Source organism: Podarcis erhardii (assembly GCF_964252035.2).
Source record: "Podarcis erhardii genome assembly, chromosome: 2".
Classification (NCBI taxonomy): Eukaryota; Metazoa; Chordata; class Lepidosauria; order Squamata; family Lacertidae; genus Podarcis; species Podarcis erhardii.
The window spans coordinates 20,363,311-20,386,074 of record NC_138498.1 but is presented as its reverse complement, the minus strand read 5'-3'; the positions used below and the strand labels follow the sequence as shown (position 1 = coordinate 20,386,074).

General features: G+C 45.7%; 1 protein-coding gene across 1 annotated transcript; it reads right to left on the bottom strand.

Annotated features, from left to right (window-relative positions):
* Positions 1–1,171: 1,171 nt before the first annotated feature.
* SCPEP1 (serine carboxypeptidase 1) lies at positions 1,172–22,210 on the bottom strand. The gene is made up of 13 exons (XM_081849818.1): positions 22,035–22,210; positions 16,319–16,464; positions 15,229–15,318; positions 13,598–13,757; positions 12,886–12,956; positions 12,130–12,202; positions 11,951–11,988; positions 11,127–11,255; positions 9,886–9,979; positions 9,218–9,331; positions 8,380–8,517; positions 4,858–5,021; positions 1,172–2,690 (listed from the first exon to the last, which is right to left on the bottom strand). The coding sequence occupies exons 1-13, from the start codon at positions 22,090–22,092 to the stop codon at positions 2,625–2,627; spliced, it is 1,341 nt and encodes a 446-aa protein (XP_081705944.1). The 5' UTR covers positions 22,093–22,210; the 3' UTR covers positions 1,172–2,624.
* Between the last annotated feature and the right edge of the window lie 554 nt (positions 22,211–22,764).

Genomic DNA, 22,764 nt, shown 5'->3' with positions numbered 1-22,764 from the left:
TATTTAAAGTCTCCTTACTCCACCTGGTGGCTCAGAAGTCCACTGCAACGTTATGAGTAACCAGACAACACTGCCAAGAATCCGTGGCAATTAATGAAGGTACAGAATATATCCTACAACCTCTTTGTGGGCAGATTTATTGGGGGTTTTTAAGCAGTTCAGATGTATTATATGTCTCAGAAAAAATGGGCTGATGCACAGAAGTAAAACTGCACCAGATTCTCTGTCTACACTTGCTGAAAAATCAGCACAAACGTCTTGGGTGGAATCGGGCAGAAAATCTCTGTAGCAAACAGCTGTATTAAGCTGTCATCTTTTAAAAGGAAAATAAAAATCTAAAGCTATGTTGTGGAATCCTCTGCCCCTCCAAAGTGGTGCCATGCCCTCAGCTGCAATCACAGCTACTGAAGGTCCAGTCGTGGTCAACTCTGGGGTTGCGGCGCTCATCTCGCTTTATTGGCCGAGGAAGCCAGTGTACAGCTTCCAGATCATGTGGCCAGCATGACTAAGCCGCTTCTGGCGAACCAGAGCAGCGCATGGAAACGCCGTTTACCTTCCCACCAGAGCGGTACCCATTTATCTACTTGCACTTTGACATGCTTTTGAACTGCTAGGTTGGCAGGAGCAGGGACCGAGCAACAGGAGCTCACCCTGTCACGGGGATTCGAACCACCGACCTTCTGATCAGGTCCTAGGCTCTGTGGTTTAACCCACAGCGCCACCTGCATCCCGTCCAATCACAGCTATTATCAAGTAGCAATTAATAGCTCAGTCAGTAGAGCACGAGCCTCTTTATCTCAGGGGTGTGGGTTTGAGTCCTATGCTGGGCAAAAGATTCCTAGCATTCTGGCTGGAGATGATGGGAGCTAGGAGTCCAACACCATCCATAGCGCTACAGGTCCCCACTGCTGGTTTTGAGGAAGGTAGGTAAATTGGTTTCTATCCCAAACCCAGAGAAATAATGGCATCAGGGCATACACAACACCTAGGCCGCCACAACAGGCAGACTGAGAACGACGGAAGCTCTGTTTTAGTAAACAAAGGTGGGCATCTAAACCTTAACATATATGTTAATGGACTATGGAGAAGTATTCACCGGAAACATATAATTGTCTCTAAGTGTTTGTTTTGAAGAGCGCTGCGTGCAGAGTTCATATGCATCATGCAAATGTGGCTTCCATCCATTTATTATTTATTCAGAGTCATCAGAAAGACATGCATTACATAAATAAGCAACATGGGTTTCCATTTCCAACATCCGGCATATTTGAACAAGACACAGCGCTCTCCTCCTGGACAAATGTTCCGAGAGATGTATTGCAATTTGATCTTGGAATGCTGCTATATCGACTTCTGATCTCAAGGCAGGGGAGAGCGCGCGCGATGGGACAGCCATGAGAGGATAAGGCAAAGCAGCATCTGGCAAGACCTTTTCCTTCATCTTCCCATTTCACAGAGCAACAAAGGTCCAGAGATCTGCATACCCACCTTGGGAGTGTCTGGCTGAGGGCCTCGTTTCTTTCAAGGAGGGATTGTAAACAGCAAAAACGAAAAAAAGCCTAGCAACTAGTCCTCGTTAAGTTGGCAGCAGCTGCCCTAACTGCCAGCTGCCCAATTTAACAAGAAAACGTGAAGCACAGAAAAGATTACCTACCAAAAAACCCCCACACCACCATTACAATGTTGTGCTGGGTTTTTAAACAACAGGTTGAGTTACTGCTCAGATCGTTTCCATTGGGTCAAGTTCAAGTGGGGAAACTGGGCAGGAGTGCAAGGGTTAAGCGCTGCCCTGTTCCCTGCTGGTCCCTCTGCCCAAGACTGTAGCCTCAATCACATCAACAGTGAAAAACAGGGGCGCTGATGCTGCAATCGCTGTGGCCTGTTTCCCCACGGCCATGTTTCAGACCTTTGTGCCGTAGATCAAGCTTCAGGAGGTTGCAAAAGGAAGACTGGTATCTTTGGGAGTTTAAAGCTAGGGCTGCAAGCTCAGACTGCCTGCGTAACAGTGCTTTTCTGAATGCGTATATATAAAAAAATAGTCACCTTAAAATTAGATGCAATAAAATTTCCCTATCATAGTTTGCATTTCCCCATCCCCACCCGACACATTTTACGAGCCTGTGCACTTCGGTGCCACGTGGCCTTTTGTCTCCGGGGTCTACCAAACAGCCCCACCCAGCCTGACTACAAAGTTGCTCCTAACCCTAGCCTTGTTTTGTGTTTTCTACATACAAGGTTGTCCTGAGTCATTCACAGCAAATGCTGTGGTTTAATAGAAGGGTCTCTGCTTTTCACTCATCCTCCGGGGGCACGGCAAACCTCAGTTGATCCTAAGCTCTTGCCCATTTTAAGGGGCAACAGTGCAGAAAGCCGATGTTCGGTGAATTACTTTATCGTACCGAAGGTCAGTGGGGGTACTGCGGAGACAGAGGCTATGGTTTCAGAGGAGTGTGAAAGGCAATGCTTAAAAAAAATAAAATGCCTTGCATAGCATATCATATAGGGAAAAGACTCCACCGCGCTGAAGAGCTACTGTCCCGCCAGCAAGTTCCGTGTGCAATGAGAACATTCCAACAGCATGATGCGCTCTTGCGGGAAAGCCAAGCCAGCTGGCCCCAGTTTTCTTAGCGGCATTGGCGGGTCACCATTTTGACCATTTTCAGTGCCATATCTCCTTGGTCAGCTGGTACCTGTTAAGGAGAGGAACGTGATCTTTACTCTTTTTCCATTATTACGTTTTTATTCCATCTTTTCTCCAGAGAGCTCGTACACAAACACACGCCTTCCTGTCTCCATTTAATCCTTGCATCAGCAGTGTGAGGTAGGTTAGGCTGACAGATAATAGGCTTCACGGCTGGGTGGGAATTTGACCCTGGTCTCCTAGGTCCAAGCACAGTGGTACCTCGGAAGTCGAACGGAATCCGTTCCGGAAGTCCGTTTGACTTCCAAAATGTTCTGAAACCAAGGCACGGCTTCCGATTTGCAGGAAGCTCCTGCAGCCAACCGGAAGCCACTTCGGATGTTCGGGTTCCAAAGAACATTCACAAACTGGAACACTCACTTCGAGGTTTGTGGCGTTCGGAAGCCAAAACGTTCGACTTGCAAGGCATTTGGGATCCAAGGTACAACTGTAATAGCCTTTTATAATGTGGCTGGGGTTTTGGGGGGTTGTTTTTGTTTTGATTTTGATTTTATCTTGTGATTTTATCTTGTGAACTACCCTGAGACCTGCGGGAATAGGGCGATCTACAAACTATTAATAATAATAATAATTCAGGACTCTTACTATCACATCATGTTGGCATGCATGGACTGCTATTAACTACCGTATTTTATTATTTGTCTGTCTGTCACTATGCTTTTTTATTATGTTTTTATTATGGATGTTCTGTAACATGTTTTTAATGTTGTTCACTGCCCCAGGATCTTTTGATAAAGGGTGGTGTGAAAACTGAATAAATGATGATGATATAAGCAGCTAGAGAGAATGTCACAGGTAGGCACAGCTAATGATTAGTCATTTAGAAAAGGGGGGTCAAACCCCAGCTATAATATTGTTCAGCTCAGGATTTCTTATCATTTAAAGACAGTGATCCAGAGATGCCAGGGTAATGCTGCCCTCCCCTCCACACACAGTATTTTTTCGCGTAGGTAGAGAACCGTAAGAGAAATCTGAGGCCTACTGAGTGCAATCTCATCATATCACTATCGTCTAATGAAAGGTCTCAACTTATGGGAGCCTGCCATCTTGAATAAATTATCCAATCACCATTGGTCCCGCTCCACGCTTCCACACTGTAAGAAACAGAACTGCAGCGACTACTGCAACATCATGAGATTTGTCTTTTGCTGGCAGTTAGTGATTTCAGGTTTCCCCCTAACTATGGGGTTTAGTCATTTTGACGTGGCCCCTTAAGGACAAAGCAGTTGTGTTCACTTCCCTTTCCCTTTCATCCTTTGTAGTTTTTATTCAGGCCCAGGCAGGTACCAGAAGTATAAAGGGCCCCTGGACGGTTACGTCCAGTCAAAAGCGACTGTGGGGTTGTGGCGCTCATCTCACTTTCAGGCTGAGAGAGCCGGTGTTTGCCCACATATAGCTTTCCGGGTCATGTGGCCAGCATGACTAAACCATTTCTGGCATAATGGGACACCATGACGGAAACCAGACCGCACAGAAATGCCATTTACCTTCCCTCCACAGCGGTACCTATTTATCTACTTGCACTGGCATGCTTTTGAACTGCTAGGTTGGCAGGAGCTGGGACTGAGCAACGGGAGCTCACCCCGTCACGGGGATTTGAACCGCCGACCTTCCAATCGGCAAGCCCAAGAGGTTCAGTGGTTTAGACCACAGCACCACCTGCATACCAGAAGTAGCCTAGCCTTGGCTCAATAATAAACAGCCCCCAACCCTATTTTGAGTGCCTTTTTGTGGAACTGTTATGACTATCAGCCTAGTCACATATAACCTATTGGGTTTTATGTATTTCTCTCTCTTAAACACACAGGCCTGAAGCAAGATACTTGGCAGCTTGAAAGCTTCTAGCAGTATTTTATAAAACCAGCTGGACCAATAAAAGGTTTCAACTCAATTGTTCCGTGTTCCTTGTTCTGTGAAATATTAAGACGGCTATTATAATTATTTCCTTTGGCACCTTGCACGGGAGCATAAGGGAAGATTCTCCATACTGTGCTAAATCCCTGCTCTCCGAGTCATTGCACCCAAAAATGATGTACTGCAACTGCCAACAAAGTAACTCCTTGAAAAAACTGCAACAGGAGCATCCAATTTAAAGCAATCAAATTCTTCTTTGTATTCCATTTTGTTTCTTTCCCAAGGCATACGAGTTAACTTACCATGTGCCCAGCTTTCAGAATCCAGAAAAAGTCCAGGTTTTCATAGGACTTATGGAAAGCGGCCGTCGCTGTGGATTCTGAGCCTACATATAAAGGCTTCCATCTTTGCGCAGTAAACTTTTTCAGCATGGGCCACTTCAGTTTCCGCAGCCACGCTTCCTGGCCTAAACAGATAATTGAGGGGGGGGGGGGGAGAGAGAAAAAATGCTCATGTAAGAAAGAGGTGTCCTGTTTTGTCAGACATCACACTCCACAAAAAATGGTGGCGGTAGCGGGAAATGTCCTTATTAGGTTTTTCTATCTGTTTTAGAAGACCCTGGAATACCACACTTTCCCCCCAGCCCTGCAATAATCAATATACAGTGGTACCTCTGGTTACGTACTTAATTCATTCTGGAGGTCTGTTCTTAACCTGAAACTGTTCTTAACCTGAAGCACCACTTTAGCTAATGGGGCCTCCTGCTGCTGCTGTGCTGCCGCTGCACGATTTCTGTTCTCATCCTGAGGTAAAGTTCTTAACCCGAGGTACTATTTCTGGGTTGGCGGAGTCCGTAACCTGAAGCATATGTAACCTGAGGTACCACTGTAATCAATTTAAAGGGAAAAAAAGAGCTCTGCTGCCCATAGGAACCCTGAAAGGGGGTAAAGTTAAAGGACCCCTGGACGGTTAAGTCCAGTCAAAGGCGACTATGGGGTTGTGGCGCTCATCTCGCTTTCAGGTCGAGGGAGCCGAGTTTGCCTATGCCTGGCATAGAAACTTGTTTTTCATTTAACCCTGCGGCATACATCTTTGCTCATCCCTTAGTACAGGTATAGGCAAACTCGGCCCTTCAGATATTTTGGTACTACAACTCCCATCATCCCTAGCTAACAGGACCAGTGATCAGGGATGATGGGAACTGTAGTCTCAAAACATCTGGCGGGCCGAGTTTGCCTATGTCTGGTCTTGACAATGGGTGGACCTACACACAGGCGGGAATTATAACAAAATATTATAACAAAATATTTTTAAAACCCTATGGAAAAGGGCGTATAAAAAAATTCCTGCTCTCTGGCACCATCTGGTGCTGCATGTTTATAGCACATTCAAATCACTGTTTCTTTCCTAATGTAGCTGAGTCCAATATCTTAGGAAGGCAAGCCAGAATTGTTAAGAAACTGTAGTTTGGGATTGGACATTACAAACTGCATTCTCCTCTTTGCGGCTGTACTGGGTGAGAGAGGACAGAGCACTCGCGCAGGAAACACTATCGATTGGTGTAGTGATCAGGTGGGATTGCTATGAGGAATTATAACAAATATAGAGTAAGCCATCTGTGTCAACAATGAAAGCATTGCGTTGACTGGGTTTAAACTATTTTGATATGATTCTTGATCAATCCACACCTCTGCATCCCTGTTCCATTTCTCTTTCTTGACCAGTCACATACACTGCCAGTTGCCTTGCCAGGCAGACATCCTGGGTCATTAAAGACAGTGGGCAGCTTCTTTGAAGTAGCCTTTCTGACATGTTAATCCCAGGATGTTAATCTTAGGGCCAGGAAACAGATCTCCCATGAAGGTGATAATGATCCCTGTCCTTCTGGCCATCCTTCTTATCATGTATATTGCTTGTTTATCACCTCTGGGGTTGCCAAATGCTCTCCTTTGTAGTTCTGTTTTGTTTACCCCAGAAATATGTGTGCTTAATTAGTTTTGGTACTTTAACTTTTCCCCACTGGGGCTTGTTGAAATGCCCAGAAGAAATCTGATTGGTTATGAACACTCTGTAAAAAGTTCTTTTGTGAATAAAACGACCTGGGCCAGGGGCTGGAGACAGACAGACACTATTATACGCACCCTTCCCAGAGTCTTTCTGGTTCAAGCCTCTCTGTGTATTCTTATTAATCAGAGTTCAGTCCTTCCTTTACTTTGTGAACGCCTCAGATTGGCACTGAATCCAAGCCAGAATGAGGAACCAAGAGGAGGAATATTGAAATAGAGTGACTCGACTGGCAACAGGATGAGACATTACAAAAAGGTGGGTTGCCAACTGCCCGAGGAGAACCATGACACTATCAGGGAATCATTTAAGACATTTATAAGCAACTGGCGTGTGCACACCGAATATGCCTGTGACTTCTATAGTCACCGCCTCTTGTCTCCACCCTGTCTTTCCTGATACTAACAATTATAGTCTCTGGAACCGCCTATAAAATTACTTTTCTAAATTGGCTGCTGTGGATTCACCTCTTCCTGGCAGGTTGTTTCCATCTTAAATGCAAACCTGAGCCAGCAAGCTTGTTTCCAGTCAGGTGTCCACAAACCATGTTGCCTCAGGTGTAAAGAGATAACAACATAAAAGTGGATATTTGAATACAGTGGATGCTCCAGTTGCGAATGTGATCCGTGCGGGATGCATGTTCACAACCCGCAGCGGCGCATCTGCGCACGCATGGGTTGCAATTCGGCACTTCTGCGCATGCGCAAAGCGCGATTTAGTGTTTCTGCACATGCGCGACTGCCGAAACCCAGAAGTAACCCATTCCGGTACTTCCAGGTTTCGGTGGTCCATAACCCGAGAAAACACAACGTGAAGCGTCTGTAACCTGAGGTATGACTGTATAGGTTTTGTACATTTTGCAGAAGTTCTTGTTTTAGCCTAGGACAAGACAACCTGGTTCATAATCCAAATATTTGGGCAGGCATTCAAGCATGCTTCCAGAAGCCTGAGTTCTCATGGCTACAAGTTAATCTGTGTTCTCAGGGCATTGATCATATTGCCTTGTGATGAAACAGGCCCTGAAAGCCAGTCAGTTGTGCATATTTTCAACTGCACACTGCAAGAACTCAACCTGAATGGCTTATCAGCATTGCACATGTTTCCAGCTCCTCGTATGCTGGGTATGCAGGAGGAAGCAAATATTACCGTATTTTTTGCTCTATAAGACTCACTTTTTCCCTCCTAAAAAGTAAGGGGAAATGTGTGTGCGTCTTATGGAGTGAATGCAGGCTGCGCAGCTATCCCAGAAGCCAGAACAGCAAGAGAGATTGCTGCTTTCACTGCGCAGCGATCCCTCTTGCTGTTCTGGCTTCTGAGATTCAGAATATTTTTTTTCTTGTTTACCTACTCCCAAAACTAGGTGCGTCTTGTGGTCTGGTGCATCTTATAGAGCGAAAAATACGGTAGGTTTCTAGATCTTATAGCTTTGAAAACATTGGAGTAACGACTGGTGAAGTCTCAGAATGGGGCACAGCAAGTATTCAAACTCCTAAGCAAGCAAGTTTAACACTTACACCAAGGTTTTCCAAACATGGGTCTCCAGCTGTTTTTGGACCAGAACTCCCATCATCCCTAGCTAGCAAGACCAGTGGTCAGGGATGGTGGGAATTGTAGTCTGAAAACAGTTTGGGAAATGCTGCTATATAGTATCATGACTGTGAGACACAAATGGGATTTCAAAAATGCGACGCCTTGCCTATATCGCCACCCTCCCTATCTCTGCTGACCCCTGATCCTTGCCCCCTCAGAAATAGCCTTACCTATGGTAGAAACGATGAGATCCAACTGCCCATTGTAGACAGTAACATTGACGTTGGCTGCCAGCAAGTCGTCTACAATATCTATTACATTCTTCATGAAGTCTTCAGCCATATTCGCAAACACGTCTTTTGACTGGCCTGGAAGAATGATGACAAAAACATTAAGAGACAGGGGCAAGGAAAGGAAATATAATGAGTGTGGCTTTTCCACTCATGGGGCCAGGCCCTGAGTTATCCGAGTCAGTATGATATACTGCTAAGGAGAAGTAGAACATTTTGTGCGTTGGAGAAGAAATCAGAACATCCAATGGCATGCACTTTCTTTAAGAAACAACAGTCAACCGCTGTTCCGAAGGTCCGTTCTTAAGCTGAAACCATTCTTAACCTGAGGTACCACTTTAGCTAATGGGGCCTCCTGCTGCCGACGCACAATTTCTGTTTTCATCCTGAGGTAAAGTTCTTAACCCGAGGTACTACTTCCGGGTTAGCGGAGTCTGTAACCTGAAGTGTTTGTAACCTGAGGTACCACTGTAGAAGGTAACTCAAGAATCCAGTTCAAAAAGTGGAAGAGTTATAGGGAAAGACTGGAAATGCTCTATCACAGGCATAGGCAAACTCGACCCTCCAGATGTTTTGAGACTACAACTCCCATCATCCCTGACCACTCTTAGATAGGGATGATGGGAGTTGTAGTCCCAAAACATCTGGAGGGCCGAGTTTGGCTATCCCTGCTCTATCAAAAGGACCACCCCCTCATTTTTCCAGACATCAGAGTATACAAAATACCACTTATGTTACTAGGAAATTTTCAGCTTTATTCCAGAAGTTTTGGCCCTACCTCCCCACTTGACATGGTCTGGAATTATTTTCAGCTTCTTCCTGATGGGCCCGTTCATCAAATCACTCAGCTTGTCCTTACTTTGATGTTGTACATGACGCTGGAAGAGTTTCACTTATGGAAAGAGAAGGGAAGAGAAATAGAGAAAGGCTTTCATTGGAGACTGCATGAGCTGGTTTATCTGGAAAGATGACGCATATTAATTATAGAGCCTAAATCCTCGCCCTTCAGTTGCAATAAGTGCAGGGTGATTTCTAGTAGGCCAAAATTTTAAAAACAAACAAAACAAAAACTGCCTACAATAGCTGGGGGGGAATCAGACAGCGTGAGACAGCAATAAAACATCCCATGAGTGGCAGCAGAATCAAAACTAATAGCTAAAAGACAAATTAAAAATTCATGGCTTGGCACCAAGTCATGCAATTCGGTGCTAGGAAAGATTCCCCAGGAGAAATATTTCCTTTCCTTGGTCATATGACCTGTCTAGTTATATGACCCAGTGCAGCATCCAAGGCCATAAATGAGGCCTTGCGTGGAAAAACATGGAAATTCCCAAATCCTATGGCTGCCACCAAATGTGATGGTTGGAGGAAATGTGCCTGGGGCACAAAGATATTTCTGGCAATGATAAACCTGCCGTCAAATAGGGCATTTCCCTCTGAACTTACACACAGGGACTGTTTCGCTTGCAACGGATGCAGCAGCTGTAGATGAAGTAGTATCCTGAGTCAGAATGTTATAGAAATTCACACCATTCGTGTACTAGAAAAGAAAATGGAGAATGCAGTGAGGAGAGCGAGAATGAGAACTTCTCACCAGAAGACATCAGTACACCTCAGCTTTATACAGCTCTGGGTTTTCTCTCAGGACAAGTCAAAATTCAGCTTTTTGGTGGGGGAGAATGAGCTTTTTAGGGAAGGAGACTGTCCAAAAAGTTGTTGAGGGTTTTTTTTGACATACACTTCCTGGTTCTGTTTGCGAAAAATCCCCAGACATATGGCAACCCTACCACAAGTCACGAGTTGTGCCTCCCTTGCACCCAGTCATTAAACTGTCTCTGTTTCTTCAAAACTACTAACCCAGGGTTGGCAAGGCTTACCAGGCATGGGCCAGATCACTCCCACAGAGATCTTCCATGGGCCAGACCGCTGCAGCGTGACGCCGGAAATCGTGTCTGCGCATGTCCGTGGTGCTGGAAATCACTTCTGCACATGCTCAGACGCCAAAAAATCGTGCCTCTGCAGAAGCAATTTTCGGCGTCTGGGCATGTGCAGAAGTGATTTCCAGCACCGTGGACATAGGTAAAGGTAAAGGGACCCCTGACCATTAGGTCCAGTCGTGGCCGACTCCGGGGTTGCGGCGCTCATCTTGCTTTATTGGCAGAGGGAGACGGCGTACAGCTTCCGGGTCATGTGGCCAGCATGACTAAGCCGCTTCTGGTGAACCAGAGCAGCGCACGGAAACACCGTTTACCTTCCCGCCAGAGCGGGACCTATTTATCTACTTGCACTTTGACATGCTTTCGAACTGCTAGATTGGCAGGAGCAGGGACTGAACAACGGGAGCTCACCCCGTCGCGGGGATTCAAACCGCCAACCTTCTGATCAGCAAGTCCTAGGCTCTGTGGTTTAACCCACAGTGCCACCCACGTCCCTCACCATGGACATGCACAGACGCAATTTCCGGCATCTGGGCATGCGCAGAAGCAATTTCCGGAGCCGCGGAAGAGAGTACCTGTGCCGCGCTGAGCTGGTTTAGTGCAGCGCGTGGGGACTCGCTGAGCGAGCGTCTCAGTTCGGGGGTGGCTCATGGGCCGGTTAAACGACCCTCATGGGCCACTTCTGGCCCACGGGCCTTAGGTTGCTGACCTCTGTCTAATCTGCTCACACAAACTCCTTACAAAGCTTACCTCCTCTATGGTATCTTCGGCCTTACTCCAAAGCAATGTAGCCAGCTTGAATTGCCTTTTATTCATAGCATCAAGGACCTTTTTGGCAGCTGTGGTCACTTGTTTCAAACCTTTATCGTCAAGGTAAGACTGCAGTGCAAAATAGGGAAAATGAACATACATTAAAATCATATGACAGATGTGTTGACTACCCTGCCATATGCTGGGGACAAGGTACCTATACTTTCAAGAAGACAATCCTCTATGAGAAAGGCGTCCTCTATTCAAAAGGATGCGTGGTCCAAGGATGGGTTAAAGATCAAGAACTAAAGAGACAGCAGGGACCCTGAAGTTGCTTATCAACACTTAGCACCCCGAGAAAGGCCAGGTACACACCAAATCATAGTATTCTGCACTAAGGTAGGGCATATTGTGTATTTGAAAAATTTTATCTATACACTTAAATTAGCACATGTAATTCTTATGCAAGTCCGAATCCTCTTTTATTCGGTGATTCCTGAAGCTCCATACATACCATATCTATAAAGCACCCCACACAAACACAAGGTATCCTGGGAATTGCAGTTTACTTATCACAGAGTTTAACAAATGACAACCTGCAGGATTATTTGGGAGGGCGGGAGAATGTGCTTCAAATGTATGGTGTGTACACAGTATAAGGGGCCGCCCTAGCATCTGAGAGTACTGCAGCCCAAACAAGAGGGAGTGGCTTTTGCATTTCACATGAAAATATGACCGTCTGCCTATGGAAATACAAGGATTCTGGGCTGGATGGGCCTTAGATCTGACAAACTGCAAAAAGCATAGACAGAGTAAACACTTACAGTGCTGTAAAGGTAAGGTCCCCAGGAAATCACAGAATCTAAAGGGCAAAAAAGAAAAATCACGAGTCTCCATGATGCGATAGACTTCCTTAACAGCCAGCTAAATTCACTCTGGCTGAAAAAAATCCCTGATTACAAGGATGCCAGGAGAGATGTTCTCAAGACTCCCATTAACATACCTAGAGGAGAAATCCACGAATCGCCAAGTGCTACACCGAGAAAATTGCACTTTATGGTCCCAGCTTGAACAGCCTTTGAAAAAGAAAAAAATGTCAACAAGTTTGTGTAAAATGAGATCTACACCAATACAAACAATATGTAATATTTTGAGTAGGGCACCAGCAATTTGACAGTACCGCCTTCAAGAACACATGGACCTATAAACAAGGCCTGTAGATTTTGGGTGCTGTTTCAGAGCAAACAGAGAGGCAGCCAGTATAGTCATACCTTGGTTCTCGAACAGAATCCATTCCGGAAGTCCGTTTGACTTCTGAAAACGTTTGAAAACCAAGGTGTGGCTTCCAATTGGCTGCAGGAGCTTCCTGCACTGAATGAGAACCTGCAGAACCCGCGTCGGACATTTGGGTTCCCAAAAACATTCGCAAACTGGAACTCTCACTTCCGGGTTTGTGGCGTTCAGGAGCCAAAACTTTCAAGTCACAAGGCGTTCGAGAACCAAGGTACGACTGTATTCCACGACTGGGGGCAACGGTGGCGGATGATTATTAGCTAGCACCCATGAGAAGAGGCATGTTGCTAAGGAAGAATCCAGTCTCTTTAGAGATGGGGAACCTGTGGCCCTTCAGACTCCATCAGCCACAGCCAGCATGACCAATGGTCAGAGATGAGGGAAGCTGTAGCCCAGTGACCTCTGGAGGGCCACAAGTTATTGCCTCCCCCCTGCCCGCCCTCAGGGAAAGGTTTGATCCACGTACCTTATGCAGTTCCAAAGCAACGCCAGCAGCCATTTTGCCTCCGTACGATTCTGAAAAGATGTAGAAAGGGACTTTCTACAAGAGAAATCCCATGAAAGCAGTTAAGGTTTTGAGCACCGTACATTCTATTCGCCTGCCCCTCGTCTCCAAACAGACAAAAATAAAAGTTTTGGTGTTTCCTTCCTCCCCAAACACACCAGAAATTGAACTGTTCTGAGGAGCGAGGCCAGATTATAAAGTCTTCACTTCCATTTGCAATCACAAAAACAGAAAAAAAGAAAAAAGAAGAAAGAGAAAAGGAAAAGGAAAAAGGGGGGAAGGGGGAACAATAAACAGATAAACAATAACAACAAACTTAATTCTTCACAAATCCAACCTTTTAAACATCTTGGTTGACTTCCTCAAATCTCTCCCTTCTGAGTTTCCTTGTAATTAAAAGTAACAGCTTTCCAATATCATTATTAAACTAAAACAATTTCAATTATAGTCCATCTTACTCACTTTTCTTAACATTCTAAATCCCATTTATTTAATTGTAACTTAATTTAATCCTAGGCCTATTTGTTTATTTCAAGTTATTTCTAATTTTTTATACTACATGGACACTCGATTCTAGGTTCGTGTGGCCATTCAGTGGACTACTTGCAGCTCTAGCTGTAGAAGTAACATTTCCTACCTAATATTTAAAATTATTCCATCCTTATCTGGTCACTTGCCTGGAATTCGGGCTTAGACTTGAAGAATTCTCTGAGAACCACCATCAGATCCGTGGAGACTGTGCAGAGATTTGTGGCGTACGCAAGTGTATCGTTCACATAGCTGAATCCAGTGCCAACAGGGTTATCGACAAACAACAAGCTTGCTGTCTGCAGCTGCATCACCAAAAGAAAACAGAGTAAGCCTTCTATATATACACCGGCAAAACTCTCACACACAGAGAGAATAAGCAGTAGTGCAGCTAAAGATGACTTGACAACAGAGCAAAGCGTGGTTGTGCATTTGGTAAAGAAAAACCCTCCCCAAAGTTCTCAAATTTCCCTTTTCCATCAGGTTCAGATGTTTGCAACAGATAGATTCAAACTGGGCAAAACAAGGAAAATAATTTCAATGCCCCATAAGTGGACTGTTCCTCAGAGGTGTAGCTACCAGGTGTGTGTGTATGTGTGGCTAGCCAGGTTTTTTTGGCCCAGGTGAAGCCGCTAGAGAGGTGCCATTGAGGCTCCCAGCTTGTGTGTGTGTGTGTGTGTGTGTGTGCGCGCGCGCACGCAAATGTGTGGGGTGTGCCAAACCAGGTCTTTGACCCGGGTGAAACAAAGCCCATTTTTGCCCCTCCTGTTCTAGGTCATTGTTTTTCGACTGCATTGTTTTAGGTTTTAGAAGATGGTGTGTAAATATATATATGAAGAAAGCCATAGTACAAACTGTTTAACGCACGCTTGCAAGTTTTGACTATCGGCATAAGCAGCAACAAGCCTTTGAGGCTAGCTAATTTTGTGAAACACACACACACCACCACCACCACAACATTGACAATGACTTTTACCACCCACATATTGTACAGAAATTAAGCAAGTGAGGCTTTTTCTGGAATTATGATTCCATTTTTCACTCAGGAAGATGTTTCACCCACTGCATTTCTGCTTGTTGGGCTCGTTTAAAAGGATCATGGAGAGTTAAAACTTCCATTGTTTTGTTTTTATCACATTTTTAAAATATCATTTCCATTATTACCATCTCCAAAATCACATTCACATTCAAATATATATTTCCTCCATTAATATCTTTCTTTATGACAAAACATTCAACCCCTTCCCCTTCCCCGATTCCTTTAATTTCCCCACCATTCCTGCACATTCTTACATGTCCTTTTGGTTTATTTTCTCCCTTTAATCTTCCTTTTTTATATATTATACCATTGAATTTACCTTAATCCTGCTAGCGTTTTCACTTGTTTACAGTTATTTTCCAAATAGTCTCCTTTTTATTGTTGCAAACCACTATGACACATTTCTGCGATATAGCAGTATTTAAATATTTTTACAAATAGGTGAATAAATAAAATAAGTGCCAACTCTGGTTCCAAGCTGAAAACATGCAGGAAGGATCCTAAAGCTCACATATTGTATGGGCAAAGGAAAACAGAAACGGGAAACAGAAATTGCAATATAGTATGACCAACTGCAACATGCAGAAATCATGATCTGGAAAAGCCATTTGTATTAAATTCCATGGGACACTCTTTTTCCTGCTTAATCTCATAATCATGTGAGCAGGCATGGTTAACTCCTTAGACAACAACGGGTATAGGAAATGAATCTTCTAGTCACAAGCCATGATACATACCCAAGTTGTCTTTCTTGGCTTTAGATCACTATCTAAAGGGCCAATCTCTTCAAAGTTTCCGAATCCTGTTCCCGAAGCCCCCGGGCCACCCTGTAAAGCCACACAGATTAGGGGAAAAAGCAGAGAAAAACAGATTATAAACCTTTTATAGCCCTTCCCTTCTTTGTCTCCACAAAACCCCTATGAAGTAGGTCATCAGAGGTAGATGGTTTCTCCAATGGCTGAACATGGATTGCGTTTCCTCAGCAGTCACTGCAAGATGTTAAACTACAACTCCCATCATCCCTGACCATTGGCTTTGCAGGCTGGCGCTGATGGGAGTTGGAGTTCAACATCAACCAGTAGAGCTGGGCGATATCTGGTTTTCAACATCATGATGTTTCACCAGCTAAAACATCACAATACGGTTGTACCTCGGGTTACAGGCACTTCAGGTTACAGACTCTGCTAACCCAGAAATAGTATCTCAGGTTAAGAACTTTGCTTCAGGGTGAGAATAGAAATCACGCAGCAGCAGGAGGCCCCATTAGCTAAAGTGGTACCTCAGGTTAAGAACAGTTTCGGGTTAAGAACGGACCTCCAGAACGAATTAAGTTCTGAACCCAAGGTACCACTGTACACTGATCTATAACAATGTTTTAGGTAAAAGGTAAAGGATTCCTGGACAGTTAAGTCCAGTCAAAGGCAACTGCGGGGTTGTGGCGCTCATCTCCACTTTCAGGCCAAGGGAGTCAGTGTTTGTCCACAGACAGCTTTCCGGGTCATGTGGCCAGCATGACTAAACCGCTTCTGGCACAACAGAAAACCATGACGGAAACCAGAGTGCATGGAAACGCCGTTTGCCTTCCCGCTGCAGTGGTACCTATTTATCTATTTGCACTGGTGAGCTTTCGAACTGCTAGGTTGGCAGGAGCTGGGACAGAACAATGGGAGCTCGCTCTGTCACAGGGATTTGAACCACCAACCTTCTCATCGGCAAGCCCAAAAGGCTCAGTGGTTTAGACTACAGCACCATCCGCTGCTGACCGTTGCAGTAAACTGATAGCGTAATCTTTCTGCAAATCACACCCCATATCCTGCCCGAACTTACCTGAAGCCACATGATCAGAGGGAGCTGCGTGAAATTCTTCGCAGGGCTGTCGGCATAGTACAGCCACCAGAACATGCTGGCGTTGGGCCTGACAGTGACATACCCCCATGCCTGCTTCGGTTCTTTTGGTTCCTCTAAATACACAGCTGAAAAGGAGGAGAAAAAACAACAGTTGCTACACTTTATAGAAAGGTGGTGTATGCGCTTGACATAATAAATGTGGACAGGAACCCTTCTGACTCCAATACAGTGGTACCTCGCGCTAAGTACTTAATTCGTTCCGGAGTAACCTGAAATTGTTCTTAACCTGAAGCACCACTTTAGCTAATGGGGCCTCCTGCTGCTGCCGCACTGCTGGAGCACGATTTCTGTTCTTATCCTGAAGCAAAGTTCTTAACCTGAAGCACTATTTCTGGGTTAGCGGAGTCTGTAACCTGAAGTGTATGTAACCCAAGGTACCACTGTACAAAGATCAACGTTCAGCCTGTTTCAACACACAAAGCTGCTTCTTCCATCACTGTGTCAATGATTCTTGAGAAACTGCTACTTGTGTAATGAGTCAGGTTGGTATCGCACAGTGCAACTCGAATCCATAAAAGCATGCCAGATCGTCGCTGAAAAATTACTAGACACACCCTCACAAAGGATTCTTAGGCAATTCAGACAAACCACAAGCTGAGGTCAGAGTATCTGCAGAAGCCCTGAGGCCTACTCTTAGAGACGTTCAAGGCTACATTGCAAAAGGGTATTTGGTGTGATTTAAAGCAGGCATAGGCAAACTCCAGCCCTCCAGATGTTTGGGACTACAATCCCCATCATCCCTGACCACTGGTCCTGTTAGCTAGGGGTGATGGGAATTGTAGTCCCAAACATCTGGAGGGCCGGAGTCTGCCTATGCAATAATTTGGGTTGTATTCCGCACAGCGCTAAGGTGAACATTCACCGTAAGGATTTCTGCTTGCGCAACAGAACAACCTCCCACTCTCCTCCAAGCCATCTAAATATATTTGGGGGGTTCCTCTGGAGTAGATTTGGGCATGGTGCAGGGGACACACAGGGAAAGGAGAATGGGGGCAAGTCCCATTGTGCATCAGCGCAAACAACCGTAACTTGGATGGGCAGTCACCTCAGCTGGCACTGGACATTTCAAGAACATTGATAGCAGAAGAGAGGGGCAGCAAAGGCAGCCTACAGCTCTTTCCGTAAAGTCTTGTGAACAGCTGAGTGGCCTCCGGTGTCGGTTGCGGAGGTCAGGAGGCTTATTCAGGCACTCAAATACAGAAAAGCCCCGGGAGCAGATAATATCTCCCCTGAGCTTCTCAAAGCCAATATTGACTGGTGGGCCCCAGTCCTTGCCACCCTATTCACCAGCATAGATCAAACAGCAATAATACCAGAGGACTGGGGATTGGCAATCATCGTTCCCATTTTCAAGAAAGGCTGTAAACTTGATCCAGCCAATTACAGACCAATCAGTCTCTTAAGCATTATTAGCAAACTTTACGCAACTCACAGCTAGGATATTCTAGGCACAACCAATCAGGGAAAGGAGATAACTAATTGACCTTCACCCCCACAGCTGTGTACTTAATCGTCTCGCTTGGATTATATCTCAGAATTTATCACATTACTCAGAGGCACTGGGTGTTCTGTCTACACCCCGGGAAGCTATGTATTTTTCCTCTGGCATTCCAGAGCACTATTACTCTGGGACATACCTGAATAAATTTATGCATTTTGAAATGAAAATGGATGTGAATAAGAGGTTGCGGTCTGGTTCACACATCCAGCAGAAATGAGGTGGCGAAATGGCTTCTTACCACTTTGGACTTACTAAAGTGGTACCTCGGTTTTTGAACAGAATCCGTTCCGGAAGACCGTTCAAGTTCTGAAATGTTCGAAAACCAAAAACTCAGTAGCCAACAGATAGGCCTCAGGATCTTGCACTCAGCGGAAGCCGCGTGGCATGTTTGACTTCTGAGGCATGTTCAAAAAGCATTTACTTCCGTGTTTATGGCGTTCGAAAACCAAAATGTTCGTCCACAGAGACGTTCGAAAACTGAGGTACCACTGTACTTCGGACTGCATGTAGGGCATTTCTGAATGCTCCACCTCTTAAGAACTCCCTAGAAGAAATCGAACACATCGGGGAGAAACCTTCTGTAGGTTATCTCCCTGCTGTTCTAGTTTTCTGCTTGCAGAGATCACACACACAACATTCAGTAGTGCAGCTCTCCATCTGCAGACCCATTTTACCATCTCGTCCTGCTACATCAGGCTTCCTCAACCTTGGTGTTTTTGAGACTACAATTCCCAGCACCCCTGACCACTGGTCCTGCTAGCTAGGGATCATGGGAGTTGTAGGCCAAAAACATCTGGAGGGCCGAGACTGAGGAAGCCATTACTGCATCAAGTGGCCTGGTGTGGAGCTGTTTCAGCAAACAGGAAGGGTTGTCACATTTCAGTCTCGCCCCACTAACTGCAGCTTGATAAACACAGGCGTAGAAACCAGCTCCTAGGCAAGTTTTTGCCATGTAGGCTTCCAATAAAACCTTGATTGTCGCTCACTCCATTCCACCAATAGGATTCAGCCTTCCCCCAGAAACTGATGCCACAACAGTCAATGCAACTGCTCTGGGTGAGAGTAGCCTCCCCACCCATCTGTAGGTGTAAAGCTATGGTTGCGAATGGACTACTCCCAGAAAACTGTGCCACCTTTTTCTCACGTGGCTGTTATGAATTCTTTCAGCAGAAATTCAGCAGAGCCAGCCATCGCTCCCTCTATGCTGGGAATCTAATCCCCTGCTGAATGCAATTAATTGTTAAATCTAATGGTGAGGGGGTGGAAGTTTGACAAATTTAGTCCCAGAGAGTAAAAAATGTACACTGTGTGTGTTTCTATACCTTTTTATTTCCCTGTGTTACATGGGATTTACTCCTATGAAGAATGCACAGGATGGTCACTTTGGAAACACAGGGCAAATCCTGCAAACACGCAGAACTTTCACACATACATTTATTTCTGATTTATTGACCGATTTGTAGACTGCCTTTTAAGGGAACTGTTACCTTCCTATCACTAATTGCAAAGTATAAACATGTAACGAACAACGTGGAGTTAAAAACTGGATTACTGCTCATAAAAATGAGCAGAAGTCATCAGTACAACAATGGACATGAATGAAGACTGTCACATTAAAAAGGTCAAAGATGGGGAATGAATTCCACAATCACAGGGCCACCACCAGAACACCCTTGCTCTGGTACCCATCACTCTAATGCATGCTTCCTCAACCTCGGCCCTCCAGATGTTTTGAGACTACAATTCCCACCATCCCTGACCACTGGTCCTGCTAGCTAGGGATCATGGGAGTTGTAGTCCCCAAACATCTGGAGGGCCAAGGTTGAGGAAGCCTGTTCTAATGTCTTTTACTGTTGAGACAGATACATAGCTAATGGTCAAGGACAATAGGAGTTAAAGGTCAAAATCTGGGGTGCCACAGTTCCCTACTCATGTGTTGGCTAATGTGCTGCAGCAGGGGGCATGATGAAAACTGCCTAGTGTGGATACTCAATGCCCTGTACTTGCTTTTAGGCTCCAAGTTCCCACCATCTCTGAGCTCTGGCCGTATTAGCTGGGGCCGCCAGGAGCTGGAGTCCCATAACATCTGACTGCCCCCCACAAAGACTACCCCTGCGATACTGAAAGCTACAAGGTTAGACTGCAAAAGAGGAAATCGCCCCGGCACTTTTAGTTGTGGTGCACGCAAGGGGATTTCAGCTTTTCTTTCCGTAACAGGCTGCATAAATACTACAATGCGGTAAGTTTTGACCTCCTAAAATTCCTTTTCTTCCATTCAGACATTACAGATCCAGGGGCCCCATCCTCCTTTTGCATCTGCACATCCAGAGACAAGGGCTGGGTGGGCAGAGAGGATCAGGTGGAGGATAACCAACCCATCCGTTTAGGGGTTCCAACCAATGTGTTTCACTACAGAGAGCTGCAGGGATCAGCATCTGAAGCATTGCAGAGATCACCCGGCTTGAAAGTAATCAAGGCCACCAGGCAGAAAGAGCTTCTCTGTAAAAGCAAACTCATTGTGCAATCCTATACCCAGGACTTATGTTAAGGAGGGCAGAACACGCAGCTGTTTTCCTGCTCTGTCTGGCTCTGTCTAGCACAGGGGTCAGCAAAGTTTATCTTGCCTGGGCTGGATCGGTCCTGCGGAGATCCCTCCGTGGGCTGGATCGCGTGCACCCGCGATTTTAGCACAGCCCGCGAGTGGGCAACTTGGTTTGGGGGCGACTCATGGGCCAGTGAAACGACCTCCATGGGCCACTTGCGGCCCATGGGCCTTAGAAGAAGAGTTTGGATTTTATATCCCGCTTTATCACTACCCTAAGGATGTGGGTGGCACTGTGGTTTAAACCACAGAGCCTAGGACTTGCCGATCAGAAGGTCGGCGGTTCGAATCCCTGCAACGGGGTGAGCTCCCGTTGCTCGGTCCCTGCTCCTGCCAACCTAGCAGTTCGAAAGCATGTCAAAGTGCAAGTAGATAAATAGGTACCGCTCCGGTGGGAAGGTAAACGGCGTTTCCGTGGGCTGCTCTGGTTTGCCAGAAGTGGCTTAGTCATGCTGGCCACATGACCTGGAAGCTGTACGCCGGCTCCTTGGCCAATAAAATGAGATGAGCGCCGCAACCCCAGGGTTGGTCATGACTGGACCTAATGATCAGGGGTCCCTTTACCTTTACCTTTTTAAGGAGTCTCAAAGCGGATAACATTCTCCTTTCCCTTCCTCCCCCACAACAAACACTCTGTGAGGTGAGTGGGGCTGAGAGACTTCAGAGAAGTGTGACTAGCCCAAGGTCACCCAGCAGCTGCATGTGGAGGAGCGGAGACGCGAACCCGGTTCCCCAGATTACGAGTCTACCGCTCTTAACCATTACACCACACTGGCTGGCCCCAGGTTGCTGACCCCTGGTCTAGCAGATTTGAAATGGAATGTCTCAACAACAGTTGTTTTGAATTACTTTCTTTTGACCCCAAGTGCTCGGAAAAATCTGTCAAAATCTCTACTAAGTATTTTTTTTTTTTCTTGAGGGGGGGCAGCTGCCCCCACCTCTGGCTACACCTATGATCCTATAACCAGAAGCAAACCCCACTGAGTCCGACAGGTATCACTCCCAGCGTACAGGACTGCAGCTGGGGGGGATGTAACACAGAAGCAAATTCCTTAAGATATCAGCATGGGCGTAGCGGGTGGGGGTGGGGAGTGCATCTGCCCTCCCCCTAAATCAAGTAAATAAATAAAAATGCTTAAGTAACTGACCATTTGCATTACAGATAATTCGGTTCTGCCTCCCCCCCCCCAATAAAAATAAATCCATGGATACCAGTGAACCCTGCTTCCAAAGAGATGTAAGTAGCTGGGAAATATTAAGTAAGCGTGCATTTTCAGTTCAGTTTAATTGCGAATAACAACAACCAATATTCATACCCCAGCCGCTCAGGGCGGCTCCCAACAGAATATTAAAAACGCGATAAAACATCAACCATTAAAAACTTCCCTAAACAGGGTTGCCTTCGGGTGTCTTCTAAAAGTCAGATAGCGGTTTGTTTTCAATCGGGCACTTCCCCTCTAGTAAGAGCTTAAAACAACACACAGGAAAAGTCATACACTCAGCTGCAGAGGTCAGTTCCCTTTAAAACTCACCTGAGCCCAAAGTGGCCAGAAAAAACAGCGCGATCGCGTGCGGCAGTTTCAGCAACATCTCTGCTTTTGCCCGGCGATTTCCTGGCTGGCGGTCATATGACTCTGTCTGCTTGTCAGCTGTTTCTGCGAGAGGGAAGTGCGCCTTTTTATTTAAGGGAGCCGGGCGGGCGGCAGAGCCGGGCAAGAGCCGGCCCCTTTCCGCCTTAGCCGGGGAAGTGCAGCCGAGGATTGATTTCCACTTGCTCTGCGTGTTTGCACCGTGGGTGGGGCGAGCGTTTTGACACTCCGCGGGAAGATGGATGAGGGACACTTCGTTTCAGCGCGAGCAAGTTTGCGCGGAGGAATGCCAGCAGCACGCTGTCAAACATGCAGGTGCTTAATTACGTCGGGAGCAATTTGGTTATGCAAATGAGAGAGCTGAAGATCTGCTGGGTTTCGCACTCGATCGTGCTGCAATACCAGTTTCCTGCGTGGCTGACGCAGCTGGTTTTGCCTAATCCATTTCGCTCCTTTGCGCTCTGTTTGTTTTGTTTTGTTTTGTTTGGTATTATTTTCATTAAGTTTTTCAGTTTTACATTTTAGAATATTCATTTAAACCACCTTAAAATTATCAATGACTTATTTTCTTTCCATGGTTCATTTTGCATGCCATAAATCCCTGCATGTTGCACAGAAACTAAATCATTTGGTACTCCATTATTACATCCATCAAAACTTATTTACACAGTTG